A 20,663-nucleotide genomic window follows, 5' to 3' on the forward strand; every position below is an offset into this window, starting at 1 on the left:
GTCTCTATGAGGAACTTAGTTTATTTTCTACCAGCACTTTCCAATAAATGGACCGTGACCGAAAAAGCTGAGTGTATGTGTGAGTCATTTAGTCATATCACCTTTGCACATCCTCTTGTCCTCACGCAGAACGTAGCCTGTGGGACATTTACACTCGTAGGAGCCCACCACGTTGACACAGCGGAAGGCACACAGCAGAGGATTCTGGGCACACTCATTGATGTCTGGAACAGAAGGCAGCACGTTACAGTAGTACCGCATGACAACAAAGACTGCATGAGGGAAGAGGGAGTGCATACATAATGACACATACCTTCACAGGTCATCATCGGCCCAGGCTCAAAGCCCTCATCACACGCACACTCGAACCCGCCAATGGCATTAGTGCATGTGCCGTTGCCGCAAGGATTGCCGATGTCACACTCGTTAGTGTCTGTGTTGGAGAAAGTCAGATAAACCCCATCAATCATGTTAGTGTTAGATTAACATGGACCAGGTGAATGTATCAGTGAGGGAGCGTGACAGAGAGATAGCAAAAGCAGTGAGTAAACTGACCTTCACATCTGACTCCACTGATGTCCAGGCGGTATCCCATAGGACATTCACAGCGGAAAGAGCCGTCTGTGTTGATGCACTGGCCATTAACGCAAGGGTCATTGAGGCATTCATCAACATCTACAAGTAAAAAAAAAAAAAAAACATCAACATGAAGTGAATTACATTCTACAACTGTAACTGAGATGCAGAAAAGTGAAGATTCAGTGTTAATGACACACACACACACACACACACACACACACACACCTTTTGGATGGTCATCTGGCCCCCGTTGATATCCCTCATTGGGACAGAGAAGAAGAAAGCCATCTGGAACCATGGGATGTGAAGAGTCAAAAATACAGTTAAATAATGTAAATAATTTTATTTACATGAGGGATTCCCTGCATATGTGAGTGTGTATGTGATAAGAAGTGTACGTACCCTCTCCCTTGCTGGGGCAGATTTCACAGGGGTCTCCCCATCCTTGACCTGGCATTCCAGTGCAGCAGCAAACTTCCTTGGTAGTGTTCTGAGGCTTTGGAGCCAGGCAGCGCCCATTCTCAAACTTGGTATAGCAGTAGTTCACACGGATATCTAAAGGTTAACACACACAAAGAGGACAAATAATGAAAAAAATAGACAATGAGGAAGATTGCAGAGGGAGAGTGATAGATGGAAGGAGCAACGCCCATCATATATATGTGCTATGTTGTTTACTCCACCACTTTTACTCGTCTTAAAGGAATAGCTCCACCTTTTCTGGAAATAAGCTTATTTGTTTTCTTTCTGGACGTTACATGAGAAAACTGATACCACTCTCATGCTTGTCTGTTAAATATGAAGCTACAGCAAAGAGTCAGTTAGCTTATCTTAGCATAAAGACTGGAAACAGGGGAAAACAACCAGCCTGGAACTGTCCAAAAAAAAAAAACACACCTCTAAAGAGCACTAATTAATACAATTAACAAAAACTGGATCTTGTTTGCTTAATTCGTTCTTTAAACCCTGTATCATTAAATAATATATATATTTGTCTTCACCAATTCTCAGTGAAGTAATGCAAAATCAAACTTTTTCTTCAAGCATAACAAATTACAAGATGTGAGTATTTGAAACAAAAAGTTTTTTGCATCTGGGTTTTACTGTCACACTTTTGGCTGATGATTCAGTAGGTCAGTGTGATACCCCCACCAGAGATGGTTAGATGGGTTTGAAACAAGTCCAATCTTAACCTAACAAACAACCAGCAGTAACTAACAGGTCTGAATGATGAATGGTTAGGGACATGTTCCTGTGGTCAAATAGGACTCCACTGTAAAGCTGCGTCAAGCATGGTTGGTCATGGCCACAACTTTGATAATGACAATGTTGAGTACAGTGTTATGCTTACCTGTAGATACTGTAAATTGACCAAAACTACAACAATAAGGCTCAGATATATACGTTTCTTTTTTTTTCTTTTAAACCAAGATTTCACATTTTTGTAGTAAGGATAGAGGCTGACTAATTATCTCTTGTCAGTGATCAGTGTTTGCCAGTCTCTCTCTCTGTCTGTCTCTCTCTCTCTCTCTCTCCCTGCTTCTGAGGGCTCTTGTTTCTCCTGGACTAGGCAGGCACTTACTTGTAATGAGAAGCATATGGTCGCGCTCTCCTGCTAGCACTGGCCTTCACTGAACTCTACACAAATAAGCTTTCTGGCCACCATAGATCACACACACATGCAAGCACACCTGGCTCAGAGGCAAGGATCACATACGTGAACACCTGGTGCTGTGAGGAGAACGTCAAAAAGTGTCATGTTACTTTCCTCCATGAAACTGATTTGTCAGCTTTTCCGCAAAAGAGATTTATGGTGCTTTGTGCACAGCTGCTGTGCAAGTGTGTGTGAGAGCATGCACATGTGCATCTACACGTGCATATGTCATTCTTATTTCCTAGTTTGTAAGTGAAATATATGACACAAAATTTTCAAATATTGTGCTTTCTTAATATGGTCACCTAAAATGTCAGTGTCATATAATTTCTTTAAATCTGTGGCAGAATGTAGTAAAGAAAAAATGACATAAAAGACAAACAAAGTAGAAAAATAAACCTTGGTATGAATCAACGCTTGGCCAACAAAAGGTCTGACAGTGGTGACACAAATCTGATAGTGGTGAGGGTGGTGACAGATATTTAGTTATTATTAAACCACTGAGGCATTATAATTTAAAACGTATCATTAATCGGGCAGTCCTGGCAGCCTAGTGGCTGAGACACATACCATGTACTGTTATCGCAATATGCCAAGTATGATCCCAGCCATGGATTGATGTTGCACGTCATCCCCTTCGTCTTTCCTCATGTTTCTCTACTATCTACTCTATCAGTATTTTCTCTGTCCTCAGGACATACTTGTCCTTTCTGTCTTATTCTGTGTCTTCTTTTGTATGTTTCTGTTATCAAACACAGTTCTCCTCACCAACTGTGCTTTCTTACAAAGCAAAGGTCATTCATCCATCCCTACTCTTGGTTCTCCTGCTTTCTTAATATGGTCACCTAAAATGTCAGTGTCATATAATTTCTTCCTCTTGGGCTGAGTTCTCCTCAGTCCAAGAGGAGAAAGTGTAGATGTGCATGATGTGTGTGTGAGGCAGCATTTCCTTTCCCTTCAGCTGCTGTTTTTATGTCTCAATTTGAGAATTATACATTAAATCTATTTTGTGATGCCAGATAAAATACTGTAAATATAGACGTGCTGGTATGTCGCACAAATAGTGTTCTCCGCTTGTGCTACTGTTATACTGTGTTTACAGAAGCTACATAATCTTGCTTTAATGTAGCATTAATGTAATGGGCCGAAATATATTCTAACATACAGTTATATGAGAAAAGAAGCAGTTGGCCTCATGAATGGGTTTATTAGGCTTTTAGAGGGAACATCTAAGTTAATGTTAATTGAGTTGAAAATATAGTCCATTGTGCAGAACTATGAACAATGTAAGGTTTAAACATCCTACTGTATTTACAGCCTTCGTTACTACTCATTGCTGTCTTTCATGTAATACCTAAAGTGAAAATGTATAATATCTTCTCTCCCTATGGGCACATAGATGATATACTGTAGGAACAGATTAAATCAAAAATATTAATTGTTTCATTGTCTTCTCATCTATCATAATTTTTAATAAAAAACATGGGTTTTCTCAGTGGGACAGGGTTTGTCCTTGTCAAAAATCCTTGATCTCTTTTACTGCCCATATTGCTCATTCTCCACCCAGCTCCTCCTGTTTATCCCCAGACCCTCAGTCGAGCACTTCTGACACTGGAGAGAAAAGTGAAATACAAACTGTAAGCTGCCTCACTGAACTGATTATGTCATCACTTCAGTGTTTGGAGGGGGAACTCCCTAACAGAGGACTCAGCGTGCACCCACCCAACCCAGAAACACACATATATACATAAACACACACACACACATACACACACATATAAACATATACACACACACACATACACACACACACACACACACACACACATATATACACACACACACACACACATATATATATACACACACACACACACACACACACACACACACAGTGAGGAAATGGAAAAGTGATCTGTTCAGAGCCACCCTTGGCCTTGTTGAGGCAGCAGCAGCAGAACCAGCTGGAACACAGTGTGCTATCATGAAAGAGCAGGAAAAGTCTAACGCCACTTACTGCTGCTTCGTCTCTATGAGCACTCAGAGACAGACTATACAGATACACAAGCATTTACACTTTGCACTTAAAACTTGATGTATATGATAGCTTTATAGCTTCACCTCCCCTCTTTCTCACCCCCACACCCACCCCCACACCCACACAACAATTACCTAAACATCTGCGTCCAGAGGCAGAGAGCTGGAATCCTTCAGGACACAAACAGGTGAAGCTTCCTTCAGTGTTGGAGCAGGTTCCAAATGTGCAGATCTCAGGTGACTGGGAGCACTCATCAATATCTGACACACAAAGAAGAACGGCATCAACCACCTCATCAAATATACAAATCTACAAATCAAATTCATTCCTAATTTGTACCATCCAAATTCCATCCTGCAGTGCTTCATTTACATCTAATTTTTCTTTCAAATACTCTCGTGGCTGCAGGGATGAAGTCATACCAGTGCATCACGGTCTATCCAAATGTGATAAAACAGAATGTAATCTCACTAATGGGTAGTTGGATAAAGTCTTATTATCTGGAGCTGCCTCCGTGTCACGTGTTCGCTCATCACAATGACCAGCTGTTGCTGTTACTGATGCTGAGAATTGAGTCCTGTTCCTCTCTGGCTTCCAGGAACAGAGCACAAAGCAGGAATGTGTTGAAGTCTGCCGAATATCTCTTCATCAGCCCCACTATATAAACAATCCAAGTGTTCTGGCTTGGACCCACTCCCACGTGTGAAAGGGAGAAAAAGGGGTGCTCTGTAGGAGCGGGGCTATTGAAAAGAAGGAGGAGGCCAAGAAGCAGTTCGTTCTCTTCTCGCACACCTCAGCAGAGCTATGTGTGTGTGTGCGTGTGTGTGTGTGTGTGTGTGAGCACGTCTCATATAAGCAGGTGTTCTCTGCATTGCCTGAGGTGAGATATGGTATTTTATTACTTCAGAAATCCCTGTTTTTATTTTTCATTTCTCATGATGCTGAAAGGAATGGCTTTAGGCTGTGGTACCTTCACAGGTTTCCTCATGGAGATAGTAGCCAGGTGGGCAGATACACCTGTAAGAGCCATCCATATTCAGACAAGTTCCCGCACCACATGTGCCTGGATTCACTGCACATTCATTAATATCTGAGAAAAAAAAAAGGAATATATAAGGGATACACATACATATTATATTCAAATAAACATGAACAGAGAAAAGTGGCAGTCCCTTACCTGCACACAGTCTGCCATCTAAGGTGAGCTCATAGCCATCATTGCACACACACAGGAAGGTGCCCACTGTGTTTATACACTGCCCGTTTCGACACAAGCCCCTCTGCGTCGAACACTCGTCCACATCTGATCGACACACAAACACAACAGTACGTCACATAAAAGCTCAGCGCTGTTGTTTTTATTCTTCTCTATTTCATCACACCGGCAGACGCACGCACCTATGCAGTCACTGTTGTGCGAGTTCTGGAAGCCGGGGTAGCAGAGACAGTTGTAGGAGCCCACTGTGTTCTTACAGGTCCCGTTGCCACAGGGTTGTCTTTCACACTCGTCCACGTCTGAAACCGGAGAACATGGTCACAGTTTCACCTCAGACGGTGATCACATTACACTGACGAGACCACGCGTAAAAAAAAACGAGAGAGAGAGAGAGGACTGATAAGAACCATTCACAGCTTACCAACACACATCGACTGATCCCGTGTTGTTTTGAAGCCATTGGGGCAGATGCAGCGATAGCTACCCAGCGTGTCAATGCACTGACCAGGATTGCAGATACCGGGGTTCTCAATGCATTCATTTCGGTCTGAACAAGGAGGAAAAAAAACACTGTGTGAAATTCAAGGTCAAACCATATAATAGCATATTAGCAATAGTTAAAACACTTATAATGGTATTTAAAAATCTGTGATGGCTTAATTTGATACTTTTTTATTTCTCGGGTTAATCATTGAAGACCCCGTAAAATGAAAATCCCATTTCTATATTGTTACCTTACATCCCTCAGTGTATTGTTCTGCTGTATTTAATATTTCAAAATTGCATTTTATGCATTTTCATATCAAAGTCGCGTCCTTTTCTCTCCAGTTCTGAATAGAAAAAAAATCTGCTGTAAATGCGAGTATACACTGGGATAGCGCATTGCCAGCCCATCATCTTGCTTCTCCCACTGTTGCTTGAGGAGAGAGTTTGACACTTTTGTCCTTAACTCACATCAATGTGTGTTATATGATACCAGAGTCGTATCATTATCTAATAAAAGTAAAAGAAAATCTATTTAAAATACTTCATTTGGCATTGTGCAGCGATGCTTAATTTTTTCAAATAACTGTTAATTCACACATGTGAGGTCATCGTCGCCTCCCGCCACAGTTTCAGTTTTCTCTCACTGTAGTCTGGCCATGTTTTGTTGTTAGGAGTCGCATGAAAAGCAGGAAGCAAAACAGGATGTTAATTTAACAATTACTTATCGGACTGACAGCGACGTGTTTCAGATATACTGCAGCATATGTTCAACAGCTCAACACATGCTTCAGATTCTCTCTTCCTTAATAATAAGCCCACCATGAAGAATTCGCCCCTCAGCCTGACATGTCATTGTGCTGCCTCTGTTGCTTTATCTTTGGTATACAAATGCCAAGAATATGTAGTTCAAAGAGTTTCATATAACTGAGTTTGATACAATAGCTTAAGGAGACAAGAGAGCCGGCCACAGAAAGACCCAGAGACGCCAGCGTCATCCTCATGGAAGACAGCAGTTTTTTTTTTTGGCTGCTTCCTCTAACTTTTTTTTTTTTTATCTAATCCCTGCTCCATGTTTCCACCAATTCTGTATGATCTCCACCAAGGTGATTCAGAGTTCACTGAACCACTGCAGGTTGAATGAACAGTGACAACCATGCATTACACCAGTGATGGTAATCGCGGTGCCTCTTCAAAATTTGTATCGATAGTTGATCACCTCCGCAGCCTTACCTAGACATTGCCCAGTGGGGGTGAAGCGATATCCAGGTTTACACTCGCAGCGGAAGCTTCCTGGCATGTTCAGACAGGCTGCATTCTGCTGGCACACGGGTCCATTCTGACACTCATCGATATCTAACAACAGCAGGGACAGAGGCGTTCAAAGACTCTTTTTTTTACAAGGAAGTGTATAAATGTAAAAAGACGGGTCTGACCAAAGGAAGAATTCACAGTATTGTATGTTTTGTCATCACCTTAAGTGGGGTGCAAACCTCACCTTCGCAAATCAGCAGCTTGTCATTGTAGATGAAACCAATGGGGCACTCACACCTGAAGCTGCCAATCATGTTGATGCAGACTCCATTCTCACACACTCCTGGGATTTCCCTGCACTCGTCAATATCTAGCACATGAGGAGGAGACGTAAGGGACAAGATAAAAACAAAACAAACTTTCCTTTTTACACACGAGCATTTGAATGGGAAAAATCTTACCAATGACCCGTCCAGTGGTGATGTCAATGTAATATCCTGGTCTCTCACTGCCGCACAGGATCGCAAACTCATCTGGGTGAACATAAGACAAGAGTTTATAAAAGCTCACTTTTACTTCCTAAAACTTTCTACATATATGTGTACCAGCATGAGCGTGTGTGAGACTTCACCAGTGCTGGGCACGGGACACTGTTCACAGGGTTTGTTCCATGCGCGGCCAATGTTGTAGGAGCAGCAGCACATCTTTTTGGTCATGTTGAAGGTCAGCTCTCCATCGCACGTCCCGTTGTCAGAGTAAAAGTTTCTGTAGCAGTAGCTCTTCCTCATGTCTGTGTGTGTTAATAAGAAAGAGGGTCACTAGGGGAAAATGTCCCTACATGACATTTCGCTGAGTGGCACAGTGATGAGGGTGCAACATGCAGACTTACCCATGCAGTTGTTCCCTCCGTTGACCTGCATATAGTCCACAGGACAGATACAGGTGTAGTTCCCGATGGTGTTGTAGCACTGGCCTGGGCCACAGATACCTGGTCTTTCACACTCATTGACATCTGCACACAGAAAGACACCCAGAAACAAATCAGTCCATTGTTTTGATAAATACAGTATCTGATTTACATTCCTTTAGTTCAGGTGCCACGCAACTATTTTGATTATTTAAAACCAACAACTTAAAAGAGGACCTGTGATCTGAAGGAAGGTGGGACAAGCGCAAGGAATATATCATGTTAAATATGGCCTACGTGGAAGAACTGGAGCACACAAAATATTATGATCCATGCCTTGAGGCAAAAGAAACTAAATCCCTCTCTCCAGCACCTCCACTTCACCTTTATTGCTTTTGTCATTTCAGTTGATTTAACCATTAACTTCAATAGGAACGTGCAGCTTTCACCTGAATCACAAATGTAGCATCTATTTCCTGCACTGTTCTTCCTCTGGGCATATTTCTACACATCGTCATCATCATCTATTGTAAATGTATTGCACATCTTAGGTGCAAAAAGACAACTACAGCCAGAAACAGGGTAGAATTTGTTTCTATTCATATCAGTTTTAGTTTTTGAAGTAGCTCTCCTTATTTCTATGCTTACAATTCTTTCTCTCACAACATTACCGCCACATAGCAAACACAATGTGTTTGTTCCTTCTGACCCAGCTAACAGCTGAACTGCTGATTAACTAGAGACATAGTGGATGTGCAGTCCTGGACTTTACAGAGCAGACACCCGCTTTTGTTCTCCTGGCCAACAAACACACGCTAATTAAAATGCCGCCAGCCACATGTCATTGTCTAACCCTTAGCCCTCTCCTCTCCGTTCCTGTTCCTCTTTTCTAAACACCCTTCTCATTTATCTCTTTTTTCCCCCCTTTCATTCCTCCGTCTTTCTCTCCGTCTGTCATCTCTGCCCTGTCTACAGGGGACTCAGTGTACTTCCCTGAGGAGAGGGCTGACCACATCAGAGCCTAGTCCTCTGGACACAGTTAGGCACTCAGCAGTCTCATCATCGTGACTGAGCTTTGCTGGGTTAGCAACAGACGGGAACTAGAGCAGACACATATTGAGCTAGAATGAACTGCAGAGTTGTCAATGGGACAAAAGGGTCCAATATTGCTTTGTCTTTTTGCTCTCATTGTCTTTTCCTCTCTCTCCATGTGTCCTCGCTGAACTAAGGCCTCGACGGCTGGACTCAATTTCCTTCCCACTAAAATGTCCCAGGGCAAGAGCTACAGAGGAATAGGTCACCTGTGTGTTCATGCTTCTGTGGGGCTGCACAGAGATACATGTGCGTGTCTAATACCTTCACAGACTCTGGTTTCTGTGTTGAGGGCGAAGCCTCTTGGACATTCACACTGGAAGCTGCCAAAGGTGTTGATGCACTGTCCTCCCTGGCACAAGCCTGGCAACTCCTGGCACTCATTGATGTCTGCCAGAGGGAGAGAGAGTGAGAGAGAGAGGAAACACTCAGTGGCATTGTAGGTGGGTGGGTGTCATCCGTAAGTGCAGCCAGGAGCAACCTCACACAAACACATAATAGCATATTGCTGTCTGACCTTCCAATATGACAGTGATCGGGTTTGGTCTGAAGCCTTCTCCTCCGGGACACAGCGTCTTGTACTCAGCTGTAACACAGAAACACAGCACCAAATCACATTCACCGGCAACAATGACACAACACATCACCCCACAACCAGTCTTGTTTTCTTGTAGGATTTGACAGCAAAGAGTGGCAGCTGATTGTGAGATGCTGAATCGGTCAGGGGCCTGAATAGAAAAAGACGTTTCTGGTCATCTACTCGTTTCCTGTCGCTCTCTGTTCTGCGTTTTCTGATCAGCCAGCTCAGATCTCAAGAGTTATCCACAGAGCCCAGTGGACCGGACATGACTGCAGCTACTCAGAATTACAAAGTGAAAAGAAAAGGTTTTGTTCTTGTCATAGGAGCAAGCATTTCCTTGAGCTGAAAAGCATGAGTCATTCCCTGTAATGTTTTGAACCATCTGTTGGCAATTTTCAAGTAAGTTGCACAAATCTGTCTCATCTCTACCAGCAACAACAATTACAGCAAACACATACTCATCGCATGAGAAGAGCAGGCAGCATGTAGCCTGTATGTTGGCAGAGCAGTTAACTCCCACCTTATTAAGCCTGATTCACATTTTGGTGTTTTGGTTGTGATTTTTTTCATGTTAGTAGTTGAATTGGTAAGAGAACGCCTTTAACAACTTCAAGGAACTTAAGGGCAACAGGTGCCAAATGAATGACTGAATGATTTGCTAGGCTCTGTGGTACAAAACAACTAATAGATGGATTTGTCAGGGTTATTGATTAAAGCCAGAGACTTTACTAAATTACTTAATTAGTTCCCTGCCCACTGAGCTTTTAAGACAGTCCAAAGTCTTTGACCGTATGATTCAAATGTTTAGTGATGGAGGGCCGTGTTAAAACCTAAAGACAACTCGGCTACATAAACAAAAAAAAACTTTGGTCTCAAACCAAGAAAATATATAACAAAGAAGCAGTAAATTTGTCATAGTATTGTTCATTAGACATTTGTGTTGCAGCTGCCTCCGATGTGAAAATCCAACATTTCCACTATAGACCCATGTAGCGAGAGTTTGGTGGTTGAGTTTTAGTATGTATTATTGACATTCTGCTAAAACACAAAGGATCTTAATCTTAACACTTCCTGAATTTCCCCCAGGGGTAAATTAAACTATCTATCTATCTATCTATCTATTGCACTTTGATGAAAGGTTTGAAATGGTTTGGTTTGTTTCTAAATAAACGCGACAACTTGCATCGCATAACTTGAGGAAGTTTTTAGCAGGGATAACATTAAAAGGCAACTTCTGTGCCACCCCCATCTTCTCGTGTTTTATCACTCCACTCTGAGCCAGTCAGGTGCACAGCTCACACACTGAACTAACTAAATGTATATTAACACAATAAAAATATCTATAATATATCTAAAGGCCACAAACCTTGCTATTGAACTGAAAGATCAAAATGAGCATGCATAGTGCACAGACTCTCAGTAGCGATGATATGACTCACTGGAGTTGACAGAGGGGCATGATTCACATGGATTTCCCCAGCCCTGGCCCAGGGAGCAGCAGCAGGATGCTTTCGATACACCAACTCCGATCTCATTGGAGCAGTCCAAGCTCTCTGACGCATCTCCCCGGGAACGGACATCCAGGAAGCAGCTTCCAGAGCGAGTGTCTGTTCACACACACACAAACAAACAGGTGTCCAGGTATACAGGTGTTTCTGGCTTTTGTTGAGATCAAACAGCAACAATGTAGTGAGAACGTGTTGAGTCTCACCTACACAGCCCACTCGAGTGGGGTTGAGTTCAAAGTCTGCTGGGCAGTTACAGTGGTAACTTCCAGGGATATTGACGCACATTCCATTTATACAGATGGTCGGGTCTGCACATTCGTTGACATCTGAGAAAATAAGACAAAGCAGCACTCAATAAAAGAGTTTTTCATTTTTTTGTCAGTAAGTCACTATTCGCCACAACAGCAAGGGGAGGAGCAGCAACTTTCCCTCTGTATCTCGAGGGATGTGAGCGCTGTTCATCTCTTCACTTGCACACTGTTGCTCCACTCTTTTTACACTCTTTCAAATTTCTTCAGCTCATTGGGCCACAAAGAGAGCATCATCGGGCCAGGCAGCTGGACTGGCGTGTTGACTAGTCTTACCTGTGCAGTTGCCTCCACTCCTGTCCAGTTCATAACCGATGTTACATTCACATCTGAAAAGTCCTGGCATATTCAGGCAGCGTCCATTGACACAGATGTCAGCAAAGGTACATTCATCTATGTCTGTAAAAGAAAAAGGGGTGGGGGAGAGAGAGAGAGAGAGGGAGAGGGAGAGAGAGAGAGAGAGAGAGAGAGAGAGAATGAGAGAGAGAGAGAGAGAGAGAGAGAGGCCCAGCTGTGAGGGATTAGTGGATCATGGGATCATGGTGGAAAATTGGCAGCCAGCAGTAGGAAGTGAAGGCCGCTCACCTCTGCTAAAGAATGACAGTTCTGGGGCAAAAAAATGCCCAGACATATCCAGACAGACACACACACACATACACAATCAGAGCAGCAGCCAAGGTTATGAAATTGTGCTCTTCCACATCATTAGACTCTGCACAAGTCATTACTGTCCAGTCCTGCCTGAGTTGAGAAAGGGAGGACTGGACAGGTTATTTCAGGATGTTTGACACATCAGCACAATGAGGTCAGTCTGCTCATTCAATTGAATCCAGCAATGCATTATCACTGGGAGCATGAATCATGCTTGTCTGCTACCAGTCATAAAAGTGTTCATATGTCAACTCTACTGTAGCACAGTTCTGGATTTCATACAAGATCCCACTTCGGTTATTTAAGTCTACACGCAAGGTTGATCGCCTTAATATTTTATTCTATCTCATTCAATTAAAATTTCCCAAAATAGATCTACTGTCTATGGAAACCTACAGAAGGCAAACATGGATGAAATACGTTTAACAATAAATGTTAATGCAATGACAACTTGCACTTAAAGTGAGGGATAATGCAAATTATGAGTTCCACTACATTGCTCCTCTGCATCAGGAGAACTCACATACCTTTATCTCTCTTAACTGTATAACATGGGCATTAGCCAAAGACGGTTGTGTTACATTAACTCAAGACAATGTTAACATCTGGGCCTACTCAACCTTGTCTCTCAGTCTTAGAGAGGCTGGCTAAGTTAGCTGACTAGGGATTGCAAGCCAACATTACACCATTAGTCCTGCTCCCACTTTGAGTCTGTTATTTTCTTATATTGCTAGTGTTTGTTACATGAGTGTAAATAGGTGGGAAAACAGGAAGAATAGCCCATAAATAAAAAGCTAAATAAACATCTGTACATACAGTTCATAGTTGGGACAGAAGCAGAATTTGTCTGCTAATCTGAACCTTTGATGGACCAACTGATGTAGCATTCCTGACCTGATACGTAAACATCTCTCATGGCTTATAACTCACACGTTGTCGCTCAGTAAAGTTATTTTTTTTAAATATTTTTTGTGATGTTAAAATGCAGAAAAACACCAAATCACGAACCATATCTGAAAAAGGGAACGAGGCTGTTGTCCCAATGTCCTCACAACTAAAACCACTTAAATGCTCACCATATTGTGTACTTCCCATGACCAAAATACTATCTCACGAGTTCTATTTGAAGGAAGCATCTGTTTGGATCGGCTCTTTCTCCAAACAGGAAAACAAACAACCATTCATCGGAGCACCACCAGACCTTTTTGAATCACTCGACATAATTTAGGATGTGGGCACCAATTCGGAGGTCTGGAACCAGGATAGTCAGGAATAGCAGTGTTGTAGTGCCTTACCCTCGCAGGCCTTGCCGTCAGAAGTGGGGAAGAAGCCCATGTCACATTCACAGCGGAAGCCTCCTGGCAGGTTCAGACAGTGGCCATTGTCACACAGGTTGCCGTTCTCTGCACACTCATCGCTGTCTGTATGGGTGACCAACACACACACACACACACACACACGCATACACAGTCCATAAGCACAAAATGTATTTGCGCATCCTTTAAGAAGCAAAAGTGTGGTTTAGGACACGGGTTTATATGTGTGACCTGAGCAGTAGAATCCATCTCCAGAAAACCCTTCCTTGCACACACAGCGATATGAGCCCATTGTGTTGAGACAGTCAGCGTTGTTGTTGCACATGTGTGTCCCATTGGAACATTCGTCCAAATCTGAAACACAACAAAAGTCCAAAGGTGCTCAGTCATTCCAATTGAACTGGCTCAGAAATATATAATTTCATTTTTTTTTTTAAAGCTTGGCACAGTAGTTTTAAACAAATGTGACTCAGACCGGGGTAAACAGTGCATCTCCTTGGGAGTCTGGATTAATACACAATTATTTACAGCACCAATGTTGGTCCATGTCAGTCAGTGCAACTGTGTGGATCTTTTAAGTAATTTACTCATTTTTGGACAACAATGTGTCCATGGTACAAATGTAGAGTGATACATGTTCAATACTTGTTAACAGGATCACTTGGTTTTGGTATTTTCAGACCAACTTCAAGCAAAAGTTAGTTTTTGCTGTGCCTGAGAAGAAAAGGAAAATACTTTTATGCTTTTGTTTGATTGCTGAATCACATTTCGTTTCTCACCTCAACTTTCTTGGCTGTTGACAAAACGTTGCAGAAATTTCCATCCCTTCTATTTCGAAGCTTCATAATAAGTGGCATCATTTACCTGTGCATTTGAGGCCGTTGCCAATCCACCCTGGAGCGCAGTTGCATTTGAAGCTGCCAGCTGTGTTGGTGCAGGTAGCATGTCTGTCACAGTTATGGGCTCCAATCTCACATTCATTGATATCTGTCAAAGAGATACAAACATGAAGCCATGTAAAGAAAAATAGATGATGATTTGAGTCTGCATTCTGCCCAGTGAGGTTCTTGGCACTGTGGAGCGAGTCGATGCTTGGTTTGAACTGTATAAAGACAGAAGCAGGAGACGACAGGACTAAGTCTGTCTGGCTCACTGTCTTCATCCATGGAGAGCTGTATTTCAGAGCAGAAGGCCCAGAGATTCTCATGATCTCTGATACTAATAGCCTTCCTGCGAAGGTTTAATGAGCGGACCCAGACTCTAGATTTTCATTGTGCAAGTGTGTCCAGAGAGCTATATAAAAAAGGCCAGGAGGGAGAATGATATCCTAATGCTCAGGCCTTGTTCTGTCCGCTCTGTCTGAACTACTATTTCTGAGGTTATTTTCGGCAAAGATTTCCCTCTTCACCCACAGACCCCTCACCTCTCATATGAGACTTTTGTAACAGCACATTACAGACCTTCTTTTAATGCTCATGTTCGGTTTTCTCACCACCCCAGCTGTCAAGTTTGGAAATTTAATCTTTCCCGAATAAATTTCAATAAAAATGTGATGTGGTAATGTGCCAACTCTGCAAATAAACATTCCTTCACTGCAAAACCATGATAATTATATCTGAACTCTGCCAATGTTTGAAATATTGAGGTACTTAGTAGATAATGTGGTTATAAAAATACCTCTCTCTATGTGCTAACCTATTGTATGTGGCCCTGGATTCTAATAAATGAACAACCATTATTAATGGAAACAATCAAACTGGCCATAATAAAATCTGCCTTGCCCATAAAGCTGTTTACATCCTGTAGGGTGAGGCAGTAAGGATCTCCATGAAGTAGCTGGTGTTGATAAGACACCGGGGCTGTGGCTCTACAGCTCTTGTTGCTCGAGCGGTTCTGACATGATCAACTACATTGGCACATTGGAAAAAGCCTGTATGGAGCTACAACAATGCTGGCTGCTAATCTGAGCCAAAACAACCCTGTGAAACCTTGACCAACACAATACCTGGCCCCGAGCCTGAGGTTTGAATGTCGCAGCTGCCATAGAGAGATTGTACAAGTGTGTACACATGTGTGTGTTGCTGCACATCAAGGGAAGCCATGCTATGAACTCGATCAAGATGTTAGGACTTATCAGCCAATGAGACATGCGCTCCTCTCTGTGTGTCTGTCTTTGTGAGGGTAGTAATTCAAAACACTGTCAATTAGAGATTAGCACTGCTGGTTTATAGTCTTCCTGAGGAGAGGGTACAGTATATTTACACTACATTTGATGACGGGGTTAATATGAGGGCTGGGAGCAAACGAATCTCCCTGGATTACAGATGGAATTAAAGATCATTTCCCCCAAGCCTTTGATGACAGAGAGAGCACAACAAACACACACATATACACACACACACTCATTCTCATGTGGAAATGTAAAATGCAAACACAGGTTGTTGCATGCGAGAAACATGCCAGCGGTCACAGCTGGTGTCAAAGAAGAGGTTTGATTTAACTTGGCTAATGTTTGACAGATGAAGGGCAAAAAAAAAGGTTAAAAAACGACAGCAGAGAATTACACATCTGCCGTCAGAAGTGGGGACATGTCTAGCCATCTCCCAGTTGGTATGCCTGCCTGATTGCCTGTCTGTTTATCTTTTTTCCTTTCTGTTTAACTGTCTGTCTGCCTCCATGTCTAAATGTCTTCTGGTATGGCCGCTTTTCAGAAAACTTTCCTTGCGGCAATATCTCGCAGATTAAATTGTCTCACTTCTCTTCATTTGGAGGCTCCCCTGCTTATTTCTTTGTACCGTCACTGACCTGTTTTGGAAGTCCACTTTTTCCACTGTTTTTGTGAAGGGCTATCTATATGATGTCATCTTTCCTGTCAATAACTAGATATTAGTAAATTAAAGTGCAGTGTAACTGTAGTGTAAGTCGAGAGGAGTCATGAACTTAGTAAGCTGATTCAGTAATGTCAGTAACACAATATTATCCAAGTTTGCTAATATTAGCTTACATTAGCCACCATAGGCTACTGGTCATACCAGACCAAGCGGAATAAGTGAAAGTGAGAATATACAAGTCACACTTAGGAGATAACGGTAAATATTAAAGTGCAATGTAATTGTAGCACAAGTAGAGAGGACTCAGAAAGTTAGTAAGCTCACTTAGTAATGTCAGTTACGGCATTAAACACAAGCCGCCAAATCCCAGAGTGTATTGAATTGACCAAGTTTTATTGCTTCTGAATTACATTTTTCATTTTTAAGAAGAAAATTGTGTTATTCATCATTTTTAAAGTCACATAGTCTTGCTGTTACTCAAATTATTTGACTGTCATGTAATTTAGGAAAAAGATGATGAATTCAACCCTTCGCCTTGATCCTCTCTTTAAAGCTAAGAGCCAATGTGAACTCCACCAGTACATCTCCACCCAGTCCTAACTTTCCAATGTACACAAGGACTCATAAGTACTTAAGTGTACATACATAAATTCTCACTCCCTGCCCCTGAGTTCTCAATGTTGTGGAATAAAAAAATTCTTGTGGGAGCTTCATCAACAGCTGGATCAGATCTGGGCTTGACAGCACCACTCACTCATTAACACTCACACACAAGCAAGAAGATTAAGTCCACGCATACCAACGCGGTCACATAAGGCAATTCGACAATGACAACCAATTTCTTATGCATTTTTCGTCTGAATATATTAGAAGGGGATCTTTTCCAAATAGAGTAGCAGGTTTTGTTCACTTGTCTATAACAAGGGCTCCTGCCTGCCTGAGAGGAATTAGCAGCTTGATTTCCTGGTATTCTGCGGCTGAAACTCCCAACCTGTGAATCAGAACAGGCTGCTTTACTGCAAACCCAAGTTTCTTAAAACAAGGAAAATTCTGTATGGACATTTTAATGGGATTTGAATGAGTAAGTGTGTGCGTATGTGCCTGTGTTTGTGTGTGTGAATGAGTAGGAAGGGGGGGGGTTTTGAGTCACACTTCAGACAAACCTGTTTATTTGCGTCTGCAGGAGGACGTGCTGCTGCTGACTATGAGTCTGACTCATCTCGATCACTGAGACGAGGCCAGATAAAATCACTACTTCTCCACTAGCCCTCAATCCCAAATTTTTTAAGTGGCCTTATAAATCAGACTTATCTCCGGCTAGACGAGAAGTTGAATCCAAACTAGCAAAGGACTCTACCAGCCGGATGGACTTTGTATTTATGTGTTCTGGAGCCGTTACAGGTGGTTACGTGCTGCAGAACTCCTCCAACCATCACGTAATGTTTAACTGGCCTTAATGAAAGAGCAACAAAAGGAATAAACAAAGGTGCAATGTGATGCATACATCTGATGAAAGATAGTGATCTCATTGCTCCTGCTGCTGTTACTGTTACTGCTGGTGCATGTGTGTGCGTTAGCACACGGGTGTTTGTGAGCGTGTTTCTCATCAAGTCAGACAGGAGCTCTTGAATGAGGGTAAGTAATGTCAGAGCTGCTTCTGGTTAGCCAGACTTTCTCTTGTTTCTCACCTCTAACTTCAGTTTGCATCCACTGCATTCAACAAAACCACACATACACACCTGTCTCATTCATCCTGGTAATCAGCAGGCGCTCTCCGTTGACTCACAATCCTTTAACTCCCATCCACGTTCCTCCACTGGCAGGACATTTCGTTGCGGGTAGGAATGCTTGTGTGTGTGTGTGTGTGTGCATGCGTGCGTGTTTGTTTTGCTCACCTGTGCAGCCTGTCGTTCCTTTGCGTACAGAGTATCCCAGGTCGCAGTGACAGATGAAGGATCCCTTGGTGTTCTCACAGTTCCCACTCAGACAGATGTTTGGGTTCAGCTCACACTCATCAACATCTAGACAGGGAGGGAAGAGAAGAGTGTAACAGAGAAGGAGCAAGAATGTTAATGTGCTAAACACAACTACGCTAAAGGAAAGGTTATGACAATGAATAAAACCAAATTAGCTAATTTGTTGATTCAGCCTGACAAACAGGTTTTGCTAAACTGGGATATATAACGGTGAGTCACAAAAGAATTACATCATAAACTATATTGAGGCTTTAACATTAAATTGAGGCTCTGTTTTTGTACTATTAATAAATGCAGCAATAAGAGGGTATGTGTTTGTGCAGACCCATTCAGAAGTCCCTATATCACTAATGTCAGGTTTTTGTTTTCTCACTCAGTGGAACCAGACATCTAAATGTCACGCATTCCTCCCTGCTCAAGAGAACCAACACAATGTTCACTGTCTTATAAATCAACAACAACAACATTACTCTCAATCCGCACACACATGGACTCATAGATCTGAGTCATTAAGTGTTATTCTAATGACTCATATCTTGGATAACCTTTAAAATGACGATTACGTTGTTTCAGTAAATCTCTGAGAGCCCCCTGGATTTAATAAGCACAGTGCTGCAGACAGTGTAGCTGCAGCCTTTTATTTTGGGCATAAAATGTGCATCAGTTACCCAGGCAGGTCTTCATATCCTCAGATGACATGAAGCCATCAAAGCATAGACACTGGTACGTCCCTGGGGTGTTGGTACATTGGCCTCCATCACAGATGTCTGGGCTCTCCTCACACTCATCAATATCTGCAGATTGAAGACAGAGAGGCAGAAAGGCAAATCAAAAAATGGGAGCAGAGTAAGTGTAGACGACAGGCACTAATCCAGGTTTCAATGTTTACGTATCACTTAACCAAACAGTTTTTGAAAGAGCACATCTAGATTACAGTATAAACACTGCAACTTCAGGGTCCTGCAGGGCAGAATACAGGACCATGCAAAAAAGAAATTCAGGTGAACATTTACTTTTTCAACCATAAATCAATGAAGACAAGTCAGGACAAGGCTTGCAAAATAAACCGAACATTATGCTGAGAAATGGCAAAGCAGTTTTTTTCTTTGGCCCAGATCAGCCTTGTCTGTACTCTGTCTGTATATGTGTCTCTGGTAATTAAAGGAATTGTTCAGTCTATGAACAACACATGAAACCTGCTATCATTCTCCCCAAATGAACACCCTCTCAGCCAGAAATGCTGTTAAACTTATTAATTAGCCATATTAATCAGTGAGCACCGTTATCTGGTGATATTTTGAAGCTAATAATGAGTGAACAGTCTTCAGTGTCTTCAGAGTAGAACAAGAATATTTTTGGTTTAAACATGTACCCACTCAAATTACAGCAGAGTCTCTCTTCTGTATAAATTAAGTTTCCTGATGTGCTGTTTTATTCCTGCTCTTAAATCAAGTCCATCCAAACACAACCTTTGAAGTGTTTTTGTACCACCATATGTGTAATGTACAGAAAATCTAAACTGAAAGGGAGTTTGCTTTAGTAACCACATCTTGACAAACAAGACAATAGCACATATAAGAATTGTGGTGCCATGACAGACAAGATAAACAGCTACTTACCAGTGCAGCTTCTCAGATCAGGCATCAGGGCGTATCCGCTGTGGCAGCTGCACTCGTAACTACCCTCTGAGTTAGTGCAGAAAGTCTCACAGCCGCCGTTCTCAATGGTACACTCGTCGATGTCTGGCAGGCACAAAAACACACACTGTCACATACTGGTGGCATAAAACCTCAATCAAAACTAAAGATTGTGTATTTGTAAGGAAATAATCATATGTAAAGTACCTACCGACACATTCCAGTCTGTTCTCAGTAGATTTGTATCCTGTGTCGCAGGTACACTGGTAGCGGCCGATCATATTGACACATTGTCCATTCCTGCACAGCCTGTCACTCAATTCACATTCATTGATATCTGTGAGAGAACAAAGATATTATCAAATTCTTACACTCGATCAATAAAGACAACCCACATCACCAGGGAGCATGTCCACATGATGGTTAGATGTTTACATCCTTGGACATAACCTGACCATAAGTCCGCATGGAGTAATCCTACAAAGGACTTACCTATGACTAGCACTAACAATTGTTTTAATTATTTAATTAACCTCTTATTTTTCAATTAATCAATTGGTTCTTTAAATGAAAAAAAGAAAAAAAGAAAGAAAAATCATAATTTCACAAAACCCAAAGTGACAGGTTCAAATC

At 42.1% G+C, this 20,663-nt stretch overlaps 1 protein-coding gene across 1 annotated transcript in view; it reads right to left on the reverse strand.

Annotated features, from left to right (window-relative positions):
- Nucleotides 1-20,663, reverse strand: part of fbn1 (fibrillin 1) — a 61,115-nt gene that overhangs the window by 9,037 nt on the left and 31,415 nt on the right. The window contains exons 29-55 of the mRNA XM_056398973.1: nucleotides 20,242-20,367; nucleotides 20,013-20,135; nucleotides 19,062-19,187; nucleotides 18,313-18,438; nucleotides 14,451-14,573; nucleotides 13,818-13,940; nucleotides 13,566-13,691; nucleotides 11,896-12,018; nucleotides 11,515-11,637; nucleotides 11,243-11,410; nucleotides 9,741-9,809; nucleotides 9,488-9,613; nucleotides 8,114-8,236; nucleotides 7,856-8,014; nucleotides 7,686-7,757; nucleotides 7,469-7,594; nucleotides 7,204-7,326; nucleotides 5,909-6,034; nucleotides 5,670-5,786; nucleotides 5,449-5,574; nucleotides 5,242-5,361; nucleotides 4,406-4,531; nucleotides 982-1,134; nucleotides 805-867; nucleotides 556-675; nucleotides 314-433; nucleotides 102-224 (exon numbers count right to left, since the gene is read on the reverse strand). Of these exons, the coding sequence (XP_056254948.1) occupies nucleotides 102-224; nucleotides 314-433; nucleotides 556-675; nucleotides 805-867; nucleotides 982-1,134; nucleotides 4,406-4,531; nucleotides 5,242-5,361; nucleotides 5,449-5,574; nucleotides 5,670-5,786; nucleotides 5,909-6,034; nucleotides 7,204-7,326; nucleotides 7,469-7,594; nucleotides 7,686-7,757; nucleotides 7,856-8,014; nucleotides 8,114-8,236; nucleotides 9,488-9,613; nucleotides 9,741-9,809; nucleotides 11,243-11,410; nucleotides 11,515-11,637; nucleotides 11,896-12,018; nucleotides 13,566-13,691; nucleotides 13,818-13,940; nucleotides 14,451-14,573; nucleotides 18,313-18,438; nucleotides 19,062-19,187; nucleotides 20,013-20,135; nucleotides 20,242-20,367 (3,279 nt within the window). The remainder of the gene's footprint in view (nucleotides 1-101; nucleotides 225-313; nucleotides 434-555; nucleotides 676-804; nucleotides 868-981; nucleotides 1,135-4,405; nucleotides 4,532-5,241; nucleotides 5,362-5,448; nucleotides 5,575-5,669; nucleotides 5,787-5,908; nucleotides 6,035-7,203; nucleotides 7,327-7,468; nucleotides 7,595-7,685; nucleotides 7,758-7,855; nucleotides 8,015-8,113; nucleotides 8,237-9,487; nucleotides 9,614-9,740; nucleotides 9,810-11,242; nucleotides 11,411-11,514; nucleotides 11,638-11,895; nucleotides 12,019-13,565; nucleotides 13,692-13,817; nucleotides 13,941-14,450; nucleotides 14,574-18,312; nucleotides 18,439-19,061; nucleotides 19,188-20,012; nucleotides 20,136-20,241; nucleotides 20,368-20,663) is intronic.

The sequence above is a fragment of the Seriola aureovittata genome, chromosome 1 (assembly GCF_021018895.1).
Source record: "Seriola aureovittata isolate HTS-2021-v1 ecotype China chromosome 1, ASM2101889v1, whole genome shotgun sequence".
NCBI classification, from domain to species: domain Eukaryota; kingdom Metazoa; phylum Chordata; class Actinopteri; order Carangiformes; family Carangidae; genus Seriola; species Seriola aureovittata.